At 52.3% G+C, this 16,957-nt stretch overlaps 2 protein-coding genes across 2 annotated transcripts in view; one reads left to right on the top strand and one right to left on the bottom strand.

Annotated features, from left to right (window-relative positions):
• Window positions 1-14,226, top strand: part of TAOK1 (TAO kinase 1) — a 70,022-nt gene extending 55,796 nt beyond the window's left edge. The window contains exons 19-20 of the mRNA XM_069874327.1: window positions 872-1,054; window positions 5,122-14,226. Coding sequence (XP_069730428.1) covers window positions 872-1,054; window positions 5,122-5,583 — 645 coding nt within the window. The 3' untranslated portion in view covers window positions 5,584-14,226. The remainder of the gene's footprint in view (window positions 1-871; window positions 1,055-5,121) is intronic.
• On the bottom strand, window positions 14,220-16,782 carry ABHD15 (abhydrolase domain containing 15). Its single transcript, XM_069874337.1, has 2 exons — window positions 15,959-16,782; window positions 14,220-14,740 (listed from the first exon to the last, which is right to left on the bottom strand). The coding sequence occupies exons 1-2, from the start codon at window positions 16,780-16,782 to the stop codon at window positions 14,284-14,286; spliced, it is 1,281 nt and encodes a 426-aa protein (XP_069730438.1). The 3' UTR covers window positions 14,220-14,283.
• Between the last annotated feature and the right edge of the window lie 175 nt (window positions 16,783-16,957).

Genomic DNA, 16,957 nt, shown 5'->3' with positions numbered 1-16,957 from the left:
ATGCAAAGCAAGATGCATCTGTGTGGCCAGAGGACTGCTTTTGCATGAAGTTTGACAGCATAAACGTCCCTGTTAAAGCATCGTTAAATAACATGCACCTTGCTGTCTTAAGTCATTTAGGTTTTGATTTGTCAAAGATGCCAACCAAAGCATGTCCCACTGGTGGAGGATGCTCATTGAGTCATGGAGGAGTCCAGAGTTTTGACTGTAAATCTGAAATAATGTTAAAAGCATTGTGAAATTCTGTGATTCCTTCTTTGAGAGATTCCTTTTTTAGGGAATGACCACATGAGCAATGCTTTGAGTCCTTGCTACAGCTGAATGTGCGGTTTTCTTTGCACATTGTGTGCTGCTTATATCACTGCATACAAACTTGACACTGTGAGGCAGGGTAGGTGGCTTAATTTATGTATGGGAAGGTTAAAAGTTCAGTATCATATTGCTTTTAGGTTTATGGCATTTTATTCTTTCGCCTGAAGTCCTGCATTGGCAGGGCATATGGGCTTAAGTCTCATGCCTACAGGTAATCGATTAATCCAGTTGAACAGAGCAAGAGCTCTTCTCTTTGCCTCTAGCAAGAGGAGAGCTGTGGATGTTAGCACCTCCAGCAGTCTGGTCTCTGCAGTACGGATCGTGGTTCCTGAGGCACCACCGCTCATCAGCATCACTGGCATCAGTGCTGTGGGCTCACTGTCACCAGCCTTTGTCACTATAGGTCCTCTGTTCAGTGAAACGAAGTACAATAGAGACCAATTGTAGTGCTAGGAAAACAAAGTCCCATCCCATTCTCTCTCCCTCCCCGCAGTCCTCCCCCGGAGTGTCATGAGTGGTTACCCCATAGTGAAACGTCTCTATTGTCTCTCTTTCCCAGCTGCGTTTGGATGAAGCGCAGGAAGCCGAGTGCCAGGTTTTGAAGATGCAGCTGCAGCAAGAATTGGAGCTGCTGAATGCATATCAGAGTAAAATCAAGATGCAGGCAGAAGCCCAGCATGACCGGGAGCTGCGTGATCTTGAACAGAGGGTATCCCTCCGTCGGGCCCTCCTTGAGCAGAAGGTAAAAGGGGCCGGCGAGCATCATTAGCACACTCCATATTGCGTATCTTAAATTGCACCGTACTTATCAATAGAGAAACTGCTTTTACCTTGCTGTATATAGTAACACAGATCATTTGGGTACTTGTGTCTCTGGGAAGATAGCGCAGTGACACATAGGTTAAACCTTCTGCCAGCTCAGCCATCCTATGTGAGCAGCTTCTGGCTAGGATAGAGTGTGAAGCGTGCCAGAGGGAGCTGTGCCTCTCTGGGCAGAAGGCAAACTGAAATGTTCTTTCTGTCTCTGAGCTGCAAATTAGCTTCCCAGCTCGTTAGAGGACAGACAGTAACAACCTAAAGGTGGAGGAGAGGCTTCTGGAGTTTGCATGGTGTTGGTAGTAGGCATCTTTGGGGAGGGAGGGGAAAAAGAAGGGAGAATGTATTTGAAACCCTGTGCTTTATGGTTGTATTTGACTGCGGATCTGCTCTGTTTGCCTGTCTGTGGAGAGCAGGCTGCGTTTTCCCAATGGAATTATGCTTGTTATGGAAATGTTGCTGTCTGCAGCATTTCCCTAAGCAAACTGAAGTAGCCAGGCCCATGGGTGCAGGTGACCGGCTGCTCCCTACATCTCAAGCTTGTAGTTGGCCACGTGTATTAAGGCACTCCTTGTTTGAAATACGTTTTTCTGTGCTGTTCCAGCTGGTGTGTGTAGAAATGAGTGGTGTACACAAATGTGGGGGAGGGCAGGGAGAAGAAATCCACCATCAACCTTCCTCTGCCCACTTTTTCCCCTTTGCTTTGCCCTGTGCATGCCAGCTGTTGCCATCCACACAACAGCTCCCAACTTTGCTCATCCACTGTTATTAAGTTAGGGCAATTACTCTGTAGCCTCGAGGTTCTTCACACTTTACTTCTCCTGGAGGCTCACAGAGGGATGCTGGGCTGATAGCGGGCCCTGGCTGGAATTAAACTGCTCCACCTCATGGTCAACCAAGACTGCATCTCCGAGGAGACAGCACGGTCCTGTTGCCCTTTGGCCTCCTGCGAGTAGACCTAAATCTCTGGAAGTAACTGAATTTGTGAACAGAGAATTCCCGTGTGGCGCTCACCTGTGTAATAGCTGTCCTTAAACCCCAGTGCTGGTTATTTTGCTCCTACCGGAAGAATGCTGCTCCCATCATACCCGTGTTTGAGTATGCGAAATATTGATGCTGGTGTGCATTGCCCTCTGGCGGTGTGATCCGATGAGAAGTCTTGGAAGATCGCCGCAGCGAGCCTGCTGCTGGTCATTGCTCCTCGTCATTGGGAGCAGCATGCAGGGCATCGCACATCGTGTTATGTTAGGAGTTGAAGTGAGGCAGGACTTCAGGAAACACACATCAACCCATAATGATGTTGTACCACTCTTTCAATTCAGACCAGGATTGAAGTCTCTGTGCACAGGAAGCCCCTGCAAAGCATTTGGTGTCAGTAATGATAATAGGAAGCTTAGCAAAGCTACGTGATAGAAACAAAATGATCAAATTAAGACCTAGCGTAGTTTTTCTCTGCGTGTTTGCATGTCCCTATGCGATTACTGCATTAGAATAGTGAAAGACTGGATGCTCATTCTGGTTAAATAGGCAGGAACCTTTATTTAGCAATACTTTCAGCAGTAAGAGTGTTTCTTGCTGGGGTTACAGTCTCTTAGCGGCAGCTGAAGGGCAGACATGTGGCTGCAAGGTGGATTCATCCTCCTTTTGCAAGGGTATTCTTTGGGGGAAAGGGTGATGTTCTGGTTTTGTAAGAATTAAAGAGTTGCAAGTACTGTGGTGTGGGTCGCTCCGCGATGTCACCTGGTGTTCGCCTGCGTGTGCTAAATGAAACTGGCAGCCAGAGGAGGGGCAGGTTCATGCGCAAGACGAGTGTCTGAATTTACGTGCACAAATATACACATAGCCTGTGGCAAAGTCAGCCCCTGATGTTCAATAATAAACCAGATTCCAGCAGTTAGGGTGTGCACAGGACTCTGCTTCCTCCGCAGCACGGAGCTCTTCAGTTTGGATGGTGCCCATCACCATAGTAACTCACCAGAGCGCACAGGTCTGACTTTGGCTGGTGAGGGAGTAGCCGTCCCCACCAATGCGCAGCCTTGAGTGCCAGCGTCTGCGGCGCTGTACGAGCTGTACCCTGATTCTGTGGTGTTTGTGTGGCACCAGCAGTAAGCGTGTCCTAAGAGTGGTTTTAAAAGACTTCATATTTACTCATTTCCTTCCTACGTCCCTCAGACACCTCATCTTCAGAGTCCTGCATCCTGAGATTGTCAGCGATGTCAGTTTAATGCGATATGTTAAGCATGCCCATCTGTGAAGTTCATTTTTACCAAATCCAGTGTTTAGTCAATAGAATGCCCTGGGAGACTGTCCTCATGGACAGGGGAGCAGAACAGGGCTGGCAAATCTTTAAGAATATTTCCTGTAGAGCGCAAGTGCTCTCCCCGGGTCTAATAAATCAGGAAAGACACGGGCATCACGGAGTGAAGACCTGACAGACGGACTTAAGGGCAAGGAACTGCACAGGCAGTAGAAGCAGGGCAGTGCTGGGTTTGCAGTTGGACTCAGATGATTTTAAAGGTCTTTTCCAACCTAAATGATTCCGTGTGTGTAATGCTGCCACAGAGCCTGCAAACCTGAGCAGCTGGACACGCTGAAGACACTGTACTTTTGAAAAACGAAGAGGAGGACCAGTATAAAACAAATGGAACATTTTAAAAGGCTAACTTTAGAGAAGGTATCTTCTTCCTCTTCTGCCTTTTCCAAGCCAGCTCACCACTGCATGGCTTTCAGCAGGAGTGAGCAAGGCTGCTTGATGGAGAGAGTCGGTGTCGCTCTTGTCCACAGGCAAGGGGATAAGGCAGCTTCTGAAAGCCCCGAATGGCTCAGGAGGTGACTCATGCTGGAGCAGATTGTCTCCTAAATTCCAGATGAAATCACTTTGCATATTCCCTGACTAAGGCAAGAGAGTGCTTACAAGTACAATGCTCTGCCCAGTACCTCTGGCCCAGACCAAGATAACGCCTCTTGGCCACGTTGCTGCTGGCAGCAGGGGAGATGCCAGTGGGCTGTTCTAGAAGTCTTGGCTGCTTCTTTTTCCCCATTTGGTCTTTTTCACCGAGGCCAAAAGTAGCTTTTTCAGCGCTGGCAAGAAGATAATGGAGTGATTCTTTGGTTCTCCACCTGACTGCAAAGATTTCAATAAGAAAGGCTTTCCTCCCCACCCGGTGGGTGTCAGGAGGCTGTAGCCCCTTGTATTCTGACTTAGAGAGCTGATCCCAGTGTCCCTACTGAAGCACCATTGAAAAGCAATTTGGCACAGTGTTACAGGGAAGAAATAGGAGTTACCAGCTTGCATATCATCTAGCTAATAATCTGCCACACAATTCAAACATCGCTGTCTACTTTCTTCAGCCACACACATTGGAGAAAATATCACAGTAATGAAACATGAGAAACCAATTTAGGAAGGCGGTAGATAAGAGGCGGCAAACATGAGCTAAGAAAATCTGGCCAGTGAACACTGGAGAGGAAACGGAATGTGGGCTCATACATTGAATCTGGGAGAAAATAGCAGTTGTCATCATCAGATTTGGCTATAAACAGTGAAGGGTGCATTAAGCTGTGTTGGCAGATGTTTGACTGTATAGGCGCTGTGCTTGGCTGGATCTGAAGGTGCTTTTCCAGTAGGCTTTTATGGAAGCTGGAGGCTTTACTGTGTCTTAAAAGATTAATCTATGTTAAGCTGTTAATATCACAGCAAACTTTGGATCCACGTTCTTAAAACTTCTATATTCACCAAGGAACAGGTACCACCACCTTCCAACTGGTATTCACTCTGGTGGTGATGGTGATGGTGGCAGGTCTGTGGAACTTAGCATTTTGTGTTCCAAACAGATTGTATGTCACTGGACATCTGATCTAGGTCCAGTCTGGTGGAGAAACACTAGGGAGAAGGTTCCCCTTTAGCCTGCTGTTAACAAGTGCTCCAGAGACTTGAGGCCATGCCTGTAAGAGTCCTGCTGCTACAGACTCTCTTCTTTTTTTCCTTCCTAGATTGAGGAGGAGATGCTGGCGTTGCAGAACGAGCGTACCGAACGGATACGAAGCCTGCTGGAGCGTCAAGCTCGCGAGATCGAAGCCTTTGACTCAGAAAGCATGAGGCTAGGTTTTAGTAATATGGTTCTTTCTAATCTCTCCCCCGAGGCGTTCAGCCACAGCTACCCGGGAGCTTCTGGCTGGTCCCACAATCCTACTGGGGGTGCAGGACCTCACTGGGGTCATCCCATGGGTGGCCCACCACAAGCTTGGGGCCATCCAATGCAAGGTGGACCCCAGCCATGGGGTCACCCCTCGGGGCCCATGCAGGGGGTACCTCGAAGTAGTGCTATAGGGGTCCGCAACAGCCCCCAGGCTCTGAGGCGGACAGCTTCTGGGGGACGGACGGAACAGGGCATGAGCAGGAGCACAAGTGTTACTTCACAAATATCCAATGGTTCACACATGTCTTATACATAACTTAAACAATAACTGAGGGTGGCAATTCCACTGGAGCTGTCTGCCAACAGAAACTGCCTACAGACACCAGCCCAGCAGCCTCCTCAGTGCGGTGCTGACGTGTGGAAGCTGGGTGCACATGGAATATTGTATTCATTTTGTAAAGCATTACGTTTTGTGTTTACTAACTGGGATGTCATAGTATTTGGCTGCAGGGTTCGGGGGGGTGGTTTTTTGGTTTTGTTCTTTTGTTGCTGTTTTTTTACTTTTTGGAGGGGTCTTGGGAGGGCGTCTGAGAAATATATGCAATTAGTCAGAAGAGTTGGCTGGTGGTCGTCACACTGACAGGACAGAAGGGCCTCAGACTGCCCTCGTCACGCCATCCTGTAGGAAGTCTGAGGGAGAACGGAGACCTCCTCCCATGTCCATAAATTTCGAACTGCCACCCTGCAAAAACCAGGCGAGCTGCCTTTAAACCAACATCTGGGGAGGAACAGCTGGATCTTCTGTTCCATTTTTATTTGTCATTAAATTGGATAAATTCCGAGGGTTTTGCCTCTGCCAAGAGGAATTGTCAGAGACTTGTAGGTGAGGAAGAAGGGTGAGAAGAGAGGCCAAGAGACACCAGGGCTCAGCAGGGCCCTTCTACCCAAGTGCCCGCTCTGCGTCGTGTAAGAAGTGTGTCGTTCTCTCCGAAGGCACTGGTGAGCTTCCCGGGAAGTGTGTAGGTAAACCTGTCTGGAGGGAACAGGCTAGAAACGTTCGAAATAGTGTTCCTGCTTTGGCACTCCCTGACTGTGCTGCTGGTAGCTCAGACGAGCTTGGGCAGAGGAGCGCAAGTAATGCACTTGTACAGCTAATACTGTGACATCTCATTTTAGCTAAGCATCAGAGTAATTCCTGGAGCCCAACGTAGTCCTCTCTGCTCCGTTCAGAAATGTTTAGACTTTCAGCCAACCAGTCTCAAATGCCAGAGGTATTTTGAAGGATGCCATAGTCAACAAAATGCCATCGATCGGGTTTTTCATTATTACACTACAGCCACCAATTTGTTACCTTTTTGGCTTGTTGCAGTTTCCTGTTTACATGTAGATCGTAGCCAACTGTTTAAATGTTTAGTTGCCACAGCGTACCAGGAGGAGCTGAGCCAAATGCCTCTTTCCCAGCTGATGACTAACCCACATCACCACTGTAGGTCTTGCTGCATGTGAGGCTCCTTTTTCTTATTTTTTGTTGCTGCAATACTTCACAACCTTTACAGTCCCCTGCGATGCCATGAGATTCTGGCAGCATATCACACCATGTGAGAAGGCACTACTTCCCGAGGCTCGTTGGAGCTACTGTACTACTGAAAGGAAGCATAGGAGGTCGTGAAATCCATATGGTGATAAAGGGGTCAGGGAGTCTAATTACCCGAACGACTTCGTGGTGGCATCATGTCATCCGTTAGTGCTGGGAACTGGAGATGCCCCCGTGCTCTTGTGCCAGGGCGGCGGGGGTCAGCCAGCACGGTGGGGTGAGAGGAAGAGCAGGGAGATGAAGTTTGGCTTGAGGCAGAGATTTCCATCTGGGGGACTGGCCAGCCAGGTTTCTTTGTAAATGTTTTTCCTTGCACACTAATCATCTTGAAGAAAAACACTAGCTGCTAACTCTAGGATTTGCCTTTAATATGTTTTTATAGGGCTCAAAAGCAAGGTTTGCCGAATGTGTTTGTCCACGTGACATATTTATATAGTAAATACTCTAGTGTCTCGCTGCTGTTCAGTACTCGCAACAGGGCGACGTTCTTCCGTTAGCTAAATTAACATCCACTCCCAATCCTTAACTCTCTGCCAGTGTCTGGTGAATCCAACTGGGATTTCTAGCATCTTTGACAAAGCATATCACTCTAGTGAGGATGGAAACTCTGCCAAAATACCTTTGAGCAGCCCCTTAGTAAGGAGCTTTGTCGTACTCACAGTTGATGGAAGCCTGGGATGAGGCGGTGGTCCCGCGGAGGTGGCTCTGGTTGCCCCCTGGGTCGAGTGGTGGCCATGAATTGTCCTGTCCTTCCCTCTGCTATGATTTTATGTGGAATTGGATGGTTTGGAGTCACTCTTTCGCATCGCAGTCTTGTTGAAATGCAACAAAACTGATCTAGGAAAGGTACCTGTGTTTTCCTGGGTTTAGAAAGAGACGAAAATGAAATGAAAGGCCAAAACTCTGTGGGATTTACTGCGTGAGAGGGGAGGGCGTGCCCAGAGCATGGTGCTAACACAGCATTTTGGAATTCAGCTCTTCTATCACAAACAGCAGCAGTGACAGGAGGGACAGGCTATACCTGCAAGTTCAGTGGGTTCATTCTTTTGCTTCTGTTATGGTTTGAATCTGGTCAAAGTCTCTGGCTTAAATTGAGCTACTTCAACAGAATTCTCTCAACCCATCTCTTCGTGTGATGTCAAGCATGACTGAATGCTGAGTCCAAATGATGGCTGTCCCATATTGGCTTTTTTTGTATTCAAAAAGAACTGTGTAGTAACCATTTTTACATGTATATCATGTGCAGACCTGGACTATTCCAACAAGTTAATATTTTAATTAAAATAGTTTGCAAAAACTGATTCAGATCAACTGGTCTAAATGTGTGTGTCCCTGTGTGTATGTGGGGGAAGGAAAGCTGTCCCAAAGCAGCCTGATCCCGAGAAAAAAGGAGCCAGAGGGACTCAAGGTCAGGCTGTGCCTTGGAGGTATGTGAGGAAGCCCTTGGCATTGAGAATTTTAATGTATCTCGGGTATGTTTATGAGATACATGAACGGCTCTATGCTAGAGAGACGCAAACACTCTCTGAATCAGTTTGCAAACTCTTGTTTTTAAAAGATCAATTACTCCATGTTGTCCTCGTCGCATTCATGCCCTAACCTTGGTTTTTAGAATACTGTAAGCTGTAAATTGTGGAAACTGCTCCTGTACCTCAGCAGAGATGTTCTCTTGCATCTTTTATGTTTGTATTTAACACTGGGGAAACTCTTCTGTAAGGACTACTGCCCAAACTTTACGGTAGTGTTTTCAAATCACCAGCTTGGCCCCTGGAATCTGTAATTCTGGGGTGGTTTTTCTCTCCCCTTTGCAAAGACCTGAAGTTCTGATGTAGTTCTGCCCAGAGACCTCTAAAACAGAGAAGCTGGCGTTTTCACCCTTCTGATTTGAATTTCTTTTGATTTTATTTAATTAAAATCAGTGAAAGGGACCACGTTGTCCTTCTTCCCCGTGGTCCCAGGGAGTCAGCAGCCGCCTCTCCCTTCCATGTTGAACGTTCTGTGCTTTCTTCCTCGGCTGCAGCGCTGAAATGGAGGCCGCAGCTCCGTTTCACCTGCATTCGCTCCAAGCCTGTGAGCTTCAAAGGGGTTGAAGAAATAAATGTGGTACGATACCAAGCTTCCCACAGAGAATTCCCTGCAGCCGTTCCGTGCCTGGCTTGGGGCCAGGCTGACGTTGCTCTCTGTCCCCCCCGGCCCTCCCACTCCCGAAGGATGCGTGTTGCATGCTTGGTGACCCCCGCAGGGTGCACCCTGGTCCATCCTGGGGTGATGCTGTTTGTTAAACCCCCCCAGGGAAAAGGGCCTCTTGCACTTGAGGCTGCCCTGCCCCCAGACCCTGCTTACGTGCCATTTCTTGAGAGGCAATAAACTGTATTGTACCACTGTCGACCATTACTCTGTTGAATACGCACATCTCTCTGGATATATATATATGGTATCTCATTTGTATGTATTTATATACCCCGTACGCGTGTGGGTGTGGGTGTATGTGCACACACACACCTCATGCTGTGCATTTCTGTCAGGGCACTTGAGTTCTGCTGTTCTTTAGCGCTCCTGTTCGTGAGCAAAAGCAATCCTTGCTGCAGGGCTCTCGAGGACGAGGGCACCGACTTCTGCACAAGCTGTGCTAGGGCTGAACGCAGCCAAAAACCCTTGTTTAAATACTGCCCTGCTAATTGTAGCTTGCTTTTTCTGGGGCGCGGGAGGATAGGCTGGCTGCTACGGGTGTGAGAGCTTCCAGAGGGTACCAGAACGTCAGAAGACAGCAGAGAAGAAAACAAGATGGTATAGCGATAGGGAAGCAGTTGAGGCAGTGGAGCGACGTGCTGGGGAGGCGGTGAGTGGGCCGGTGAAGTGCTCAGCAGGCTGAGCTCAGAGTCCCCAGCTGCGCCTCGCCACAAAAGATCACAAGCCCGGCACGGTCTTGGCACGCTGCGCTGGCACTAACTTTTGGCATTCCTGAGTTTGAGCCGCCGCTGACTCTGAACACTGTCTACCTTTGTGTGTGTCTAATGACAAGAACAGGTTGTGTGGAGGATCCAAAGAGAAGCTAGATCAGAAGATTTAAGTGAGATGTGTGTGTATGCGTGTACAGCGCCTACAGGCACGGAGAGAGACCCTTCTGGTCCAGTCTTTATTCTGTTTAGGTGCGTGTGTTGTTGCTCGAGTCCAGGAAGCAGAGGATAGTTTTGTTCTCCTCCTGGGTGCTTGCTCTGCGATTCTAGTGAATCTTGCCCTGGTCTTTCTCATAGCAGAGGGGCAAGTGCCATGCTGGACACCACGAGCTCCTCAAGTTGCGGAGACCCTTCTAACCTTCTTCTTTGTCCTCTGTAGAACCCACCTTAGTGGGACGTCTGGCAGTTTGGGGGATAAATGTGTCGAGTCACGAGTGTTGATGCAGCTGCGATATTTCCCCCTGGGGATGCCCAGCCAGCTCAGCAACGCGCCAACCACGGGTTCTCTTTGTGCTGTCGGAGAATGTGGAGGCAGTTTCCCCACTCCTGTGAGCTTTTTAGGTGATGCTCAGGTTTGGTTGGGACATCCTTATCATTTCACGAGTAGCGGTGTTGTCTTTAGCTGTGCTCGTGCCTGTGGGACTCGGTCACCGCGGTGCCGACCGGCAGTGAGCGTGGAGCCCTGTGCCAAGGCTGAAGGCGTGGTGGACGCCGAGACAGGGACATCAATCAGTGTCCCTCTGCAGTGTTTGTTTCAGTTTGCACTTTTACAAGTCGGTTGAGCTGGAGTCTGTTGAGAAATAGGAGTGAGGTGCTTGAGAGGGTTGTGGGGAGCTGTTTACAGCCAAAAAACGAAGCTGATGAGTCTCGTGGTCATCGTAAACATCACCCCACGAGGGAATGATCGCAGCAGATAAATCTGTTCCTGTTGCACAATGATGTTCAGCCAGCTGGGGCCGTGACGCTGCCTGTTGCGTCCTTGCCCTGCCCCTCTGCCCAGGCTTTGCTGGGGAAGGAAGGGCCTTTGTCAGCTGGAGAGGGACTTAGTAAATCGGATTTGCCAGCAAATGAGCACCTTAAACCACCGAGCTGTGGGTCTCAATACTTGCACTTCACCTGAAGGCTTCTCTCGGGGGGAGGATGGCAGTTTGCTATGTGACCGTTGGCTTTGCACCCATCTGGCGTCCTCAGAACACCCTAAAGCCATGTCCTAGGAAAAGAAACCCCAACATCGGGTCCCTCTCTCTCCTCGCTTTCTCCGAGTGCACACACTGAGTCCAGGAACCAGGAGGGGCGAGCGTTGCCCCCGCAGATGTGAACAAACCCGGGGAGGGGATCTTCCCCCGACCTCGCCCCTCTGGCCCCCTGCCCCGCTCCCCACCCCTGAGTACGGGTACCTCAGAACATGCACAGTCTGATTTTTCACTGACAATTAATTATTGTGAGTGAAAAGAATTGTAATTATCTGTAAATATGTAGGTAACAAATTGACCTAGTTTCTGTATTTTTTAAGTTTTTGTACTAAAATTTATAGATACAGTACGTGCCAGCTAGCAAGAAGCTACTGTAATCGCCAGTCGTAGTTCAGCATGCATCCAGTCCCCGAGACTTGTCCGAGTGATGCTGTAAGGAATTGTGCTTAAATATTGTGCGCAGCCGATGGGGCAGGAGGGCTGGGGAGGTCGGCAGCTGCTCACCCGGGGCTTCCAGCTGGGTTTTTCATGATCCCTGTGTGCAATCTTCTTCCCGTCGGTGTCGTGTGATGGGCAGTGCGAGGGATGGAGCGATGGCTTTGAGCTTTCTCTGGGGCTGAACTCAATGGGAACCGCATTCAGGTTCTTTGCTGCAGATTAATACCGGCTTACGACTACGCGTTTCAACCTCTCTAGAAATTATCTGGGTTTTTTCCCCCTTCTGCTTTTGTCTTAAACCTGACATCATCTAAACCTACTGGAGGAAAAAAAAAAAAAAACAAAAAACCAAACCTACTTTTTTTTAAGATCGTCACCTGCTTTTAGTGCCAGGATCTCACATTTCTATGGCAACTCTGAGCACCGCAGAGTTTAGAAATCAGCACAGGGTTGATAATGAGCCCAAGTACGGCGCCGCTGCTCTCGCACGGCTCCGGCAGAGCCCACTGGCAGCTGCGAGAGGCAAGTTTGTGGGTGCGATGCGATACCTTGCGTGGGTCTGGGTGTCCCAGTTAACGCCGGGGTGGGCTCACCCCGCACCTCTAGGAGTGAAGGACGGACCTGTGCTCCTCGTCTTGTGGCAGAGGCAAATCTGCAAGTCGGGAATAGGTTTGCTGAGCGTCCTAGGAAGCTGCGAGCAGAGGAGTTTGAGCGTTGGTGAGACCATGCTCGCCAGGTCTGGTTCTCCTGAAGGTTGTAGGTGACGGGAGCGTGTAAGGATTCAAGGATCAGAGAAGAAGAGGCATGCGTGTGCGTACGGGTTTGGCTTCTGGCAAGCGAGCCACCCTCTTCCTTTCTTCAGCTTTTCTTCCCTCCTAACCACCCCCCCTCCTGCAGCTCTTCCCCCTGCTTGCTTGGAACAGGAACATTTTTTTTCCCTGCCTAGAAACAGCTTAAAGATGGGGGGGGCAGCCCTGCTGTAAATAATTAACGTTACAAAGTGAAGTGTGTATAACATAAAAGGCTACAGCCCTTTTGTGACTTGTAAATGCTTGAGAAGGTCGTGGGGAGATGTGGAGGGCCAAGCGACCTGCCTGGGGCTCCGCGGCCCCTCCGACACCCCGGGGCGGCGCTCGGAAAGGGGTTCGGGAGCCACCCCGAGGGCCTTAGCTTGGGGGGGACCCCTTGGGATAGTGGATGGGAGGGTAGCGTAACGTGTGTAATACGGATAGGAGAAGCTGTGTGAGGTGTGTATAGTGTATATTTTTTAAAAATAGCTTGCTTGTATTGTGAAGATTTTAAAGACAAACTTGAGAATTCTAGCCTAACTATTAACACAAGTTTAACATCAGTTACCCCACTGGGTTCAGAGCCTCTTGAATGTATATTCCTTTTTGTAACCTAAATGACCTATTCTTCTACCAGTCAGCCAGACATCCTATTTATATTTTTAATTTTATATATTACTTTCCATTTGTTTTCATTATTTCCAGCATGTTTCTGGGTTTGGTTTCTGTTTGTTTGGGGGGGGGAAGGGGTCATTTTGTTTCTTTTTGCACAAGCATTGTGTGAAGTCAAGGCAATGTAAACTCCAACCTGGTATTTTCCAACCTGTTTCCCCCTTCCCTTTCCGCTCCTGGTGTTTGTTTTTTTTGTTTCTTCTGCCGACAGTTTGGGATTTTCTGGGCTGGGATGCAGCGGGTGGGAGGAGGGGGATGGCTATTTTCCGTTTGCAGCTTCTGTGCAAATGCCAGGTCTTTTGCCAGTCGACTAAAAAAAAAAAAAAAAAACGCTTCACTTGCTGGTTGCTTTAAAGAAATACCATAAAACAAAAATGTAACCTTATCAGTCCAACGCAGACCGCGGCGGGAGGAGGGGAAGTGCACACCTGTAGCCACACAACTCTAGCTTTGGCTGCGAAACAAAAGCAAACCTTCCCTGGCGAGCAGGTAACGGCGAGGCAGCTCCCAGCACGCAGCCTGCGGAGCTTTGGCCGGGCACGAGCTCCAGCTGCAGCCGACGGCCGAGCCCCAGCCGAGCCGTGCCAGGCAGCGACGCGCCCTGGGCTTGCTCTTACCCGCCTGCTCGCCTGCACAAACCCCAGTGCTGCCTACTGCTGACAGCGAAGCTGTTGCTGCTTTTCCTCTCCTCCTCCTCCTCCTCTCCCCCTCCATCAGGAGGTCCAGCTCACCACCAAGAGCTCGCCCAGCGCCGGGCTCTGCGGCATCACCCGGCTACGGCTAAGCCCGGCTGCCGCGGTGCCGGGGGAAGGCGAAGCCCGGCCGCGCCGTTCTGTGCCGCAGAGCTTAGAAAAAAAACAACAACCACACATATCTGCTGTTTTACTATGAACACTGGTCTGAGGTTTCCAGGCCCAGCACCACGGTGCTGGGCCACGAAGGATTTAACTTAGGGGAATTCAACTCCTTCCTGCTTCCGTGTCTGGTAGCACCAGCTGGTATGAGTGAATCTACAGGTGTGCGTTTTCCTTCTTGTAGAAAATGCCACGAGCACTAACTGGTAAGGCTAAATGTACAGTATATTGTCAGTATTCTGGTATTCTTCTGGTTCAACATACATTATAGCTCATATATAACCTGTATTAATTGTATAGATTGTGCATTTAAAGCTGTTACCGAGTTGTCAGAAAATAAGAGAAGAGAAAAAAAAAAATAAGGTCATATGTAATATTTTGTTTGTAAGTATCCTTTGTATCATAGCAAAGGAAATGTTAAAAAAAAAAAAAGAAAAAAAAAAGAAAACAAAACAAAAATCAACTGTAATAAAGTAATTTTAGTACACGGAGTGTCTGCCTGCCTCTGTCCGCGGGGGGATTACCGCGTGTAGGAGCGCTGCCAGGCGAAGGCGGGGGGCTCGCCCTTGGGACCCCCGAATTTCCTCGGCTCCTCTGCCCGCAGGAACTCGCCCACGGCCCTGAAGAATTCCAGCACGACCTCGTGGCCCCAGCAGCGCCCCGCGTCGCCCCAGGGGAACCCGCAGTGCCCCCCGTGCCGCGTCAGCAGCAAGAAGAAGTAGGGGCTGCTGCGGAAGAGCTCCAGGGGGAGGCTGCGGGCAGGGGGTCCGCGCACGGGGTCGTCGGCGCTGCAGAGGCACAGGACAGGCACGGCCGCCTCGTCCGCGTCGCGCAGGGGCTCGTTGCGCTCCCAGTAAGCCTCCCAGCTGGTGGGGCGGCTCTTGCTCCGGCAGAAGAGGGATTCTTCCAGCTCCCGCAGCGAGCGGCTGCCCAGCAGCCCCTCCACGTCCACTGCCTCGGCCAGCGACGTCGCGTACCTGTGGGAATCACAGAATCACCAGGTTGGAAAAGACCCACGAGATCATCCAACCATCCCCATCAATCACTAACCCATGTCCCTCAGCACCTCGTCCACCCGGCCCTTAAACCCCTCCGGGAAGGGGACTCAACCCCCTCCCTGGGCAGCCTCGGACAGGGACCAATCACCCTTTCCATGAAAAATTTTTTCCTAATGTTCAGCCTGACCCTCCCCTGGTGGAGCTTGAGGCCATTCCCTCTCGTCCTGTCCCCTGTCACTTGGGAGAAGAGCCCAGCTCCCTCCTCTCCACAACCTCCTTTCAGGTAGTTGGAGAGAGCGATGAGGTCCCCCCTCAGCCTCCTCTTCTCCAGGCTAAACCCCCCCAGCTCTCTCAGCCGTTCCTCATAAGGCCTGTTCTCCACGCCAGCACGAAGGGAGCAGGGAGGGAAGGGGGATGCGCTGCCCTGGTGCTCATGGGGAGGGTGGGAAGGCCTGAAGTCCCTCCCGCGGCTGTTTTGGGGGGTCCCGTCCCAGCCCCTCGGCCGAGGATGCTGAGGGGTCGCCGTGGCTGCCATGGCAACGGGATGCAGGCAGCGCCGCGTTCCCCTGCCAGCAGCACCTGCAATGGGGATCGGGAAACAGGGAGGAAAGGAGGACAACCAGCCACCCCCCTATTCCCAACAGAAACTTCCCCTCAGCCCCTCATCGCTGCCACAGCCCCTGTGCCCCCCCGCAGCCCGGGTTGGGGGTTCATCCCTCTTGGCCCTCGTTCGCCCACCAGCAGGGCCCCGTCATGCCTCCCCCAAGGTCCCAGCAGGGCCGCTTGCTCAAGGCCTTGGCGCGGGGCGGTTGGTCTCCCATCCCAGCCCTTGGCCTCCCATCCCAGCCCTTGGCCTCCCCCCGCGCAGCTGTGTTGGGGACCCGGGGTCCCGGGCAAGGACGGGGGTGGCTGCACCCCCTTCACTGGGTGCTCCTGGCCCCCCACCCCATGGCGCAGCCCCCCGGCTTGGGTGTGGGGGGCAAACGGGGGGGTGTCTGGCTCCATTCAGCCCCCAGCGCAGCAGGAAGGGGCTTCGCCGACCCCTACGTGGGTGACGCGGGGGCCCCGCGATGCTGGGGTTCATTAACCAGCAGGTTTGGTTGCCCTCAGCACCTCTGCCCTCCCGCCGCATCCATCCCCCAGCCGGGGCCGGACGACGGGCACCCGCTCCCCAAAAAATAAAGGCCCCTCACTGACCTGCTGAGTCCCCTCTTGAGGCGCAGGAGCAGCGGCCACTCGTAGAGCCAGGGCAGCCGGGCCTCGAACCATTCCCGGGCGCTGAAGACGGGCGAGAGGCAGGCGGCGGCGGCCAGGCGGCTGGAGGAGCCGCTCTCGCCCAGGTAGGCCAGCAGCACCCCGGAGCCCGAACCCTCGCTGGCAGCCAGCAGCGGGGCCTTGGGGTGCCGGCAGCGCAGGTAGCTCACAGCCTCCCGCAGGTCCCCGGGGTCCCCGAAGGGCTGGAGCCGCGGGGTGGTGAGGGGGCAGCCGTTGTGCCCCCGTCGGTTGAAGACAACGGGGACGAAGCCCCCTTGCAGCGCCCGCAGCCCCAGCCGCAGCAGCCCCGCCGTCACCACCCCCGCGGCGTTGGGGATGAGCAGCAGGACGGGGCTGAGCCCCCCAGCGCCGCCCGCAGCCCCCCACGGCCCCGCCAGCCAGTCCAGGGCCACCAGCCCCGCGTCCCGCAGCTGCAGCAGCTCCCGGGTCCCCCCTGGCACGGGCCGTGGCGGCTGCAGGAGCTGCCACATCAGCTGGAGCCTGGGCCAGCGCGGCCACCACCAGCCGTGCCCCCTCAGCGCCGTCGAGCGCCCCAAGCTCCGTGCCAGGTGTTCCGCCAGCGCCGAGGGCTTGCAGAGCAGCCGGCACCGCCACGAGCCGTCCTCGCCGAGGAACGGGATCCCATCCTCTTCCTCCTCGCCCCGAGCTCTGGGCCCCTCCATCAGCCTGGCCCAAAGGCACCAAGCCAGGAGGCTCAGGCCGGCGAGCGCCACAGCCGCAGCCACCAACCCCTCTGGGGACACCATGGGGGCAGCGGGAGCCGCAGCCGGTGGCCCGCGGGCTCGGGGGGTTGGCAGAAGCGGAGCCCTGCCCCGGGGCTGGGCAAACAGAGCCGCAAAAGCAGCTGCCAGCCGGGGCCAAGGGGACTGGGCGAAGCGGGAGGGACACGTGGCCGAGCCCTGCCTGGTGCCCGGGGGACAC

The sequence above is a fragment of the Phaenicophaeus curvirostris genome, chromosome 21 (genome assembly GCF_032191515.1).
Source record: "Phaenicophaeus curvirostris isolate KB17595 chromosome 21, BPBGC_Pcur_1.0, whole genome shotgun sequence".
NCBI lineage: Eukaryota > Metazoa > Chordata > Aves > Cuculiformes > Cuculidae > Phaenicophaeus > Phaenicophaeus curvirostris.
This window is presented reverse-complemented; position numbering and strand designations above follow the sequence as displayed.

Excerpts from the sequence above, each read along its gene's own strand:
- ABHD15 (XM_069874337.1), bottom strand. The coding sequence starts at position 16,782 with ATGGTGTCCCCAGAGGGGTTGGTGGCTGCGGCTGTGGCGCTCGCCGGC. Across the intron at positions 14,741-15,958 it reads CTCAAGAGGGGACTCAGCAG|GTACGCGACGTCGCTGGCCG; the intron begins GTCAGTGAGGGG and ends TGATTCCCACAG.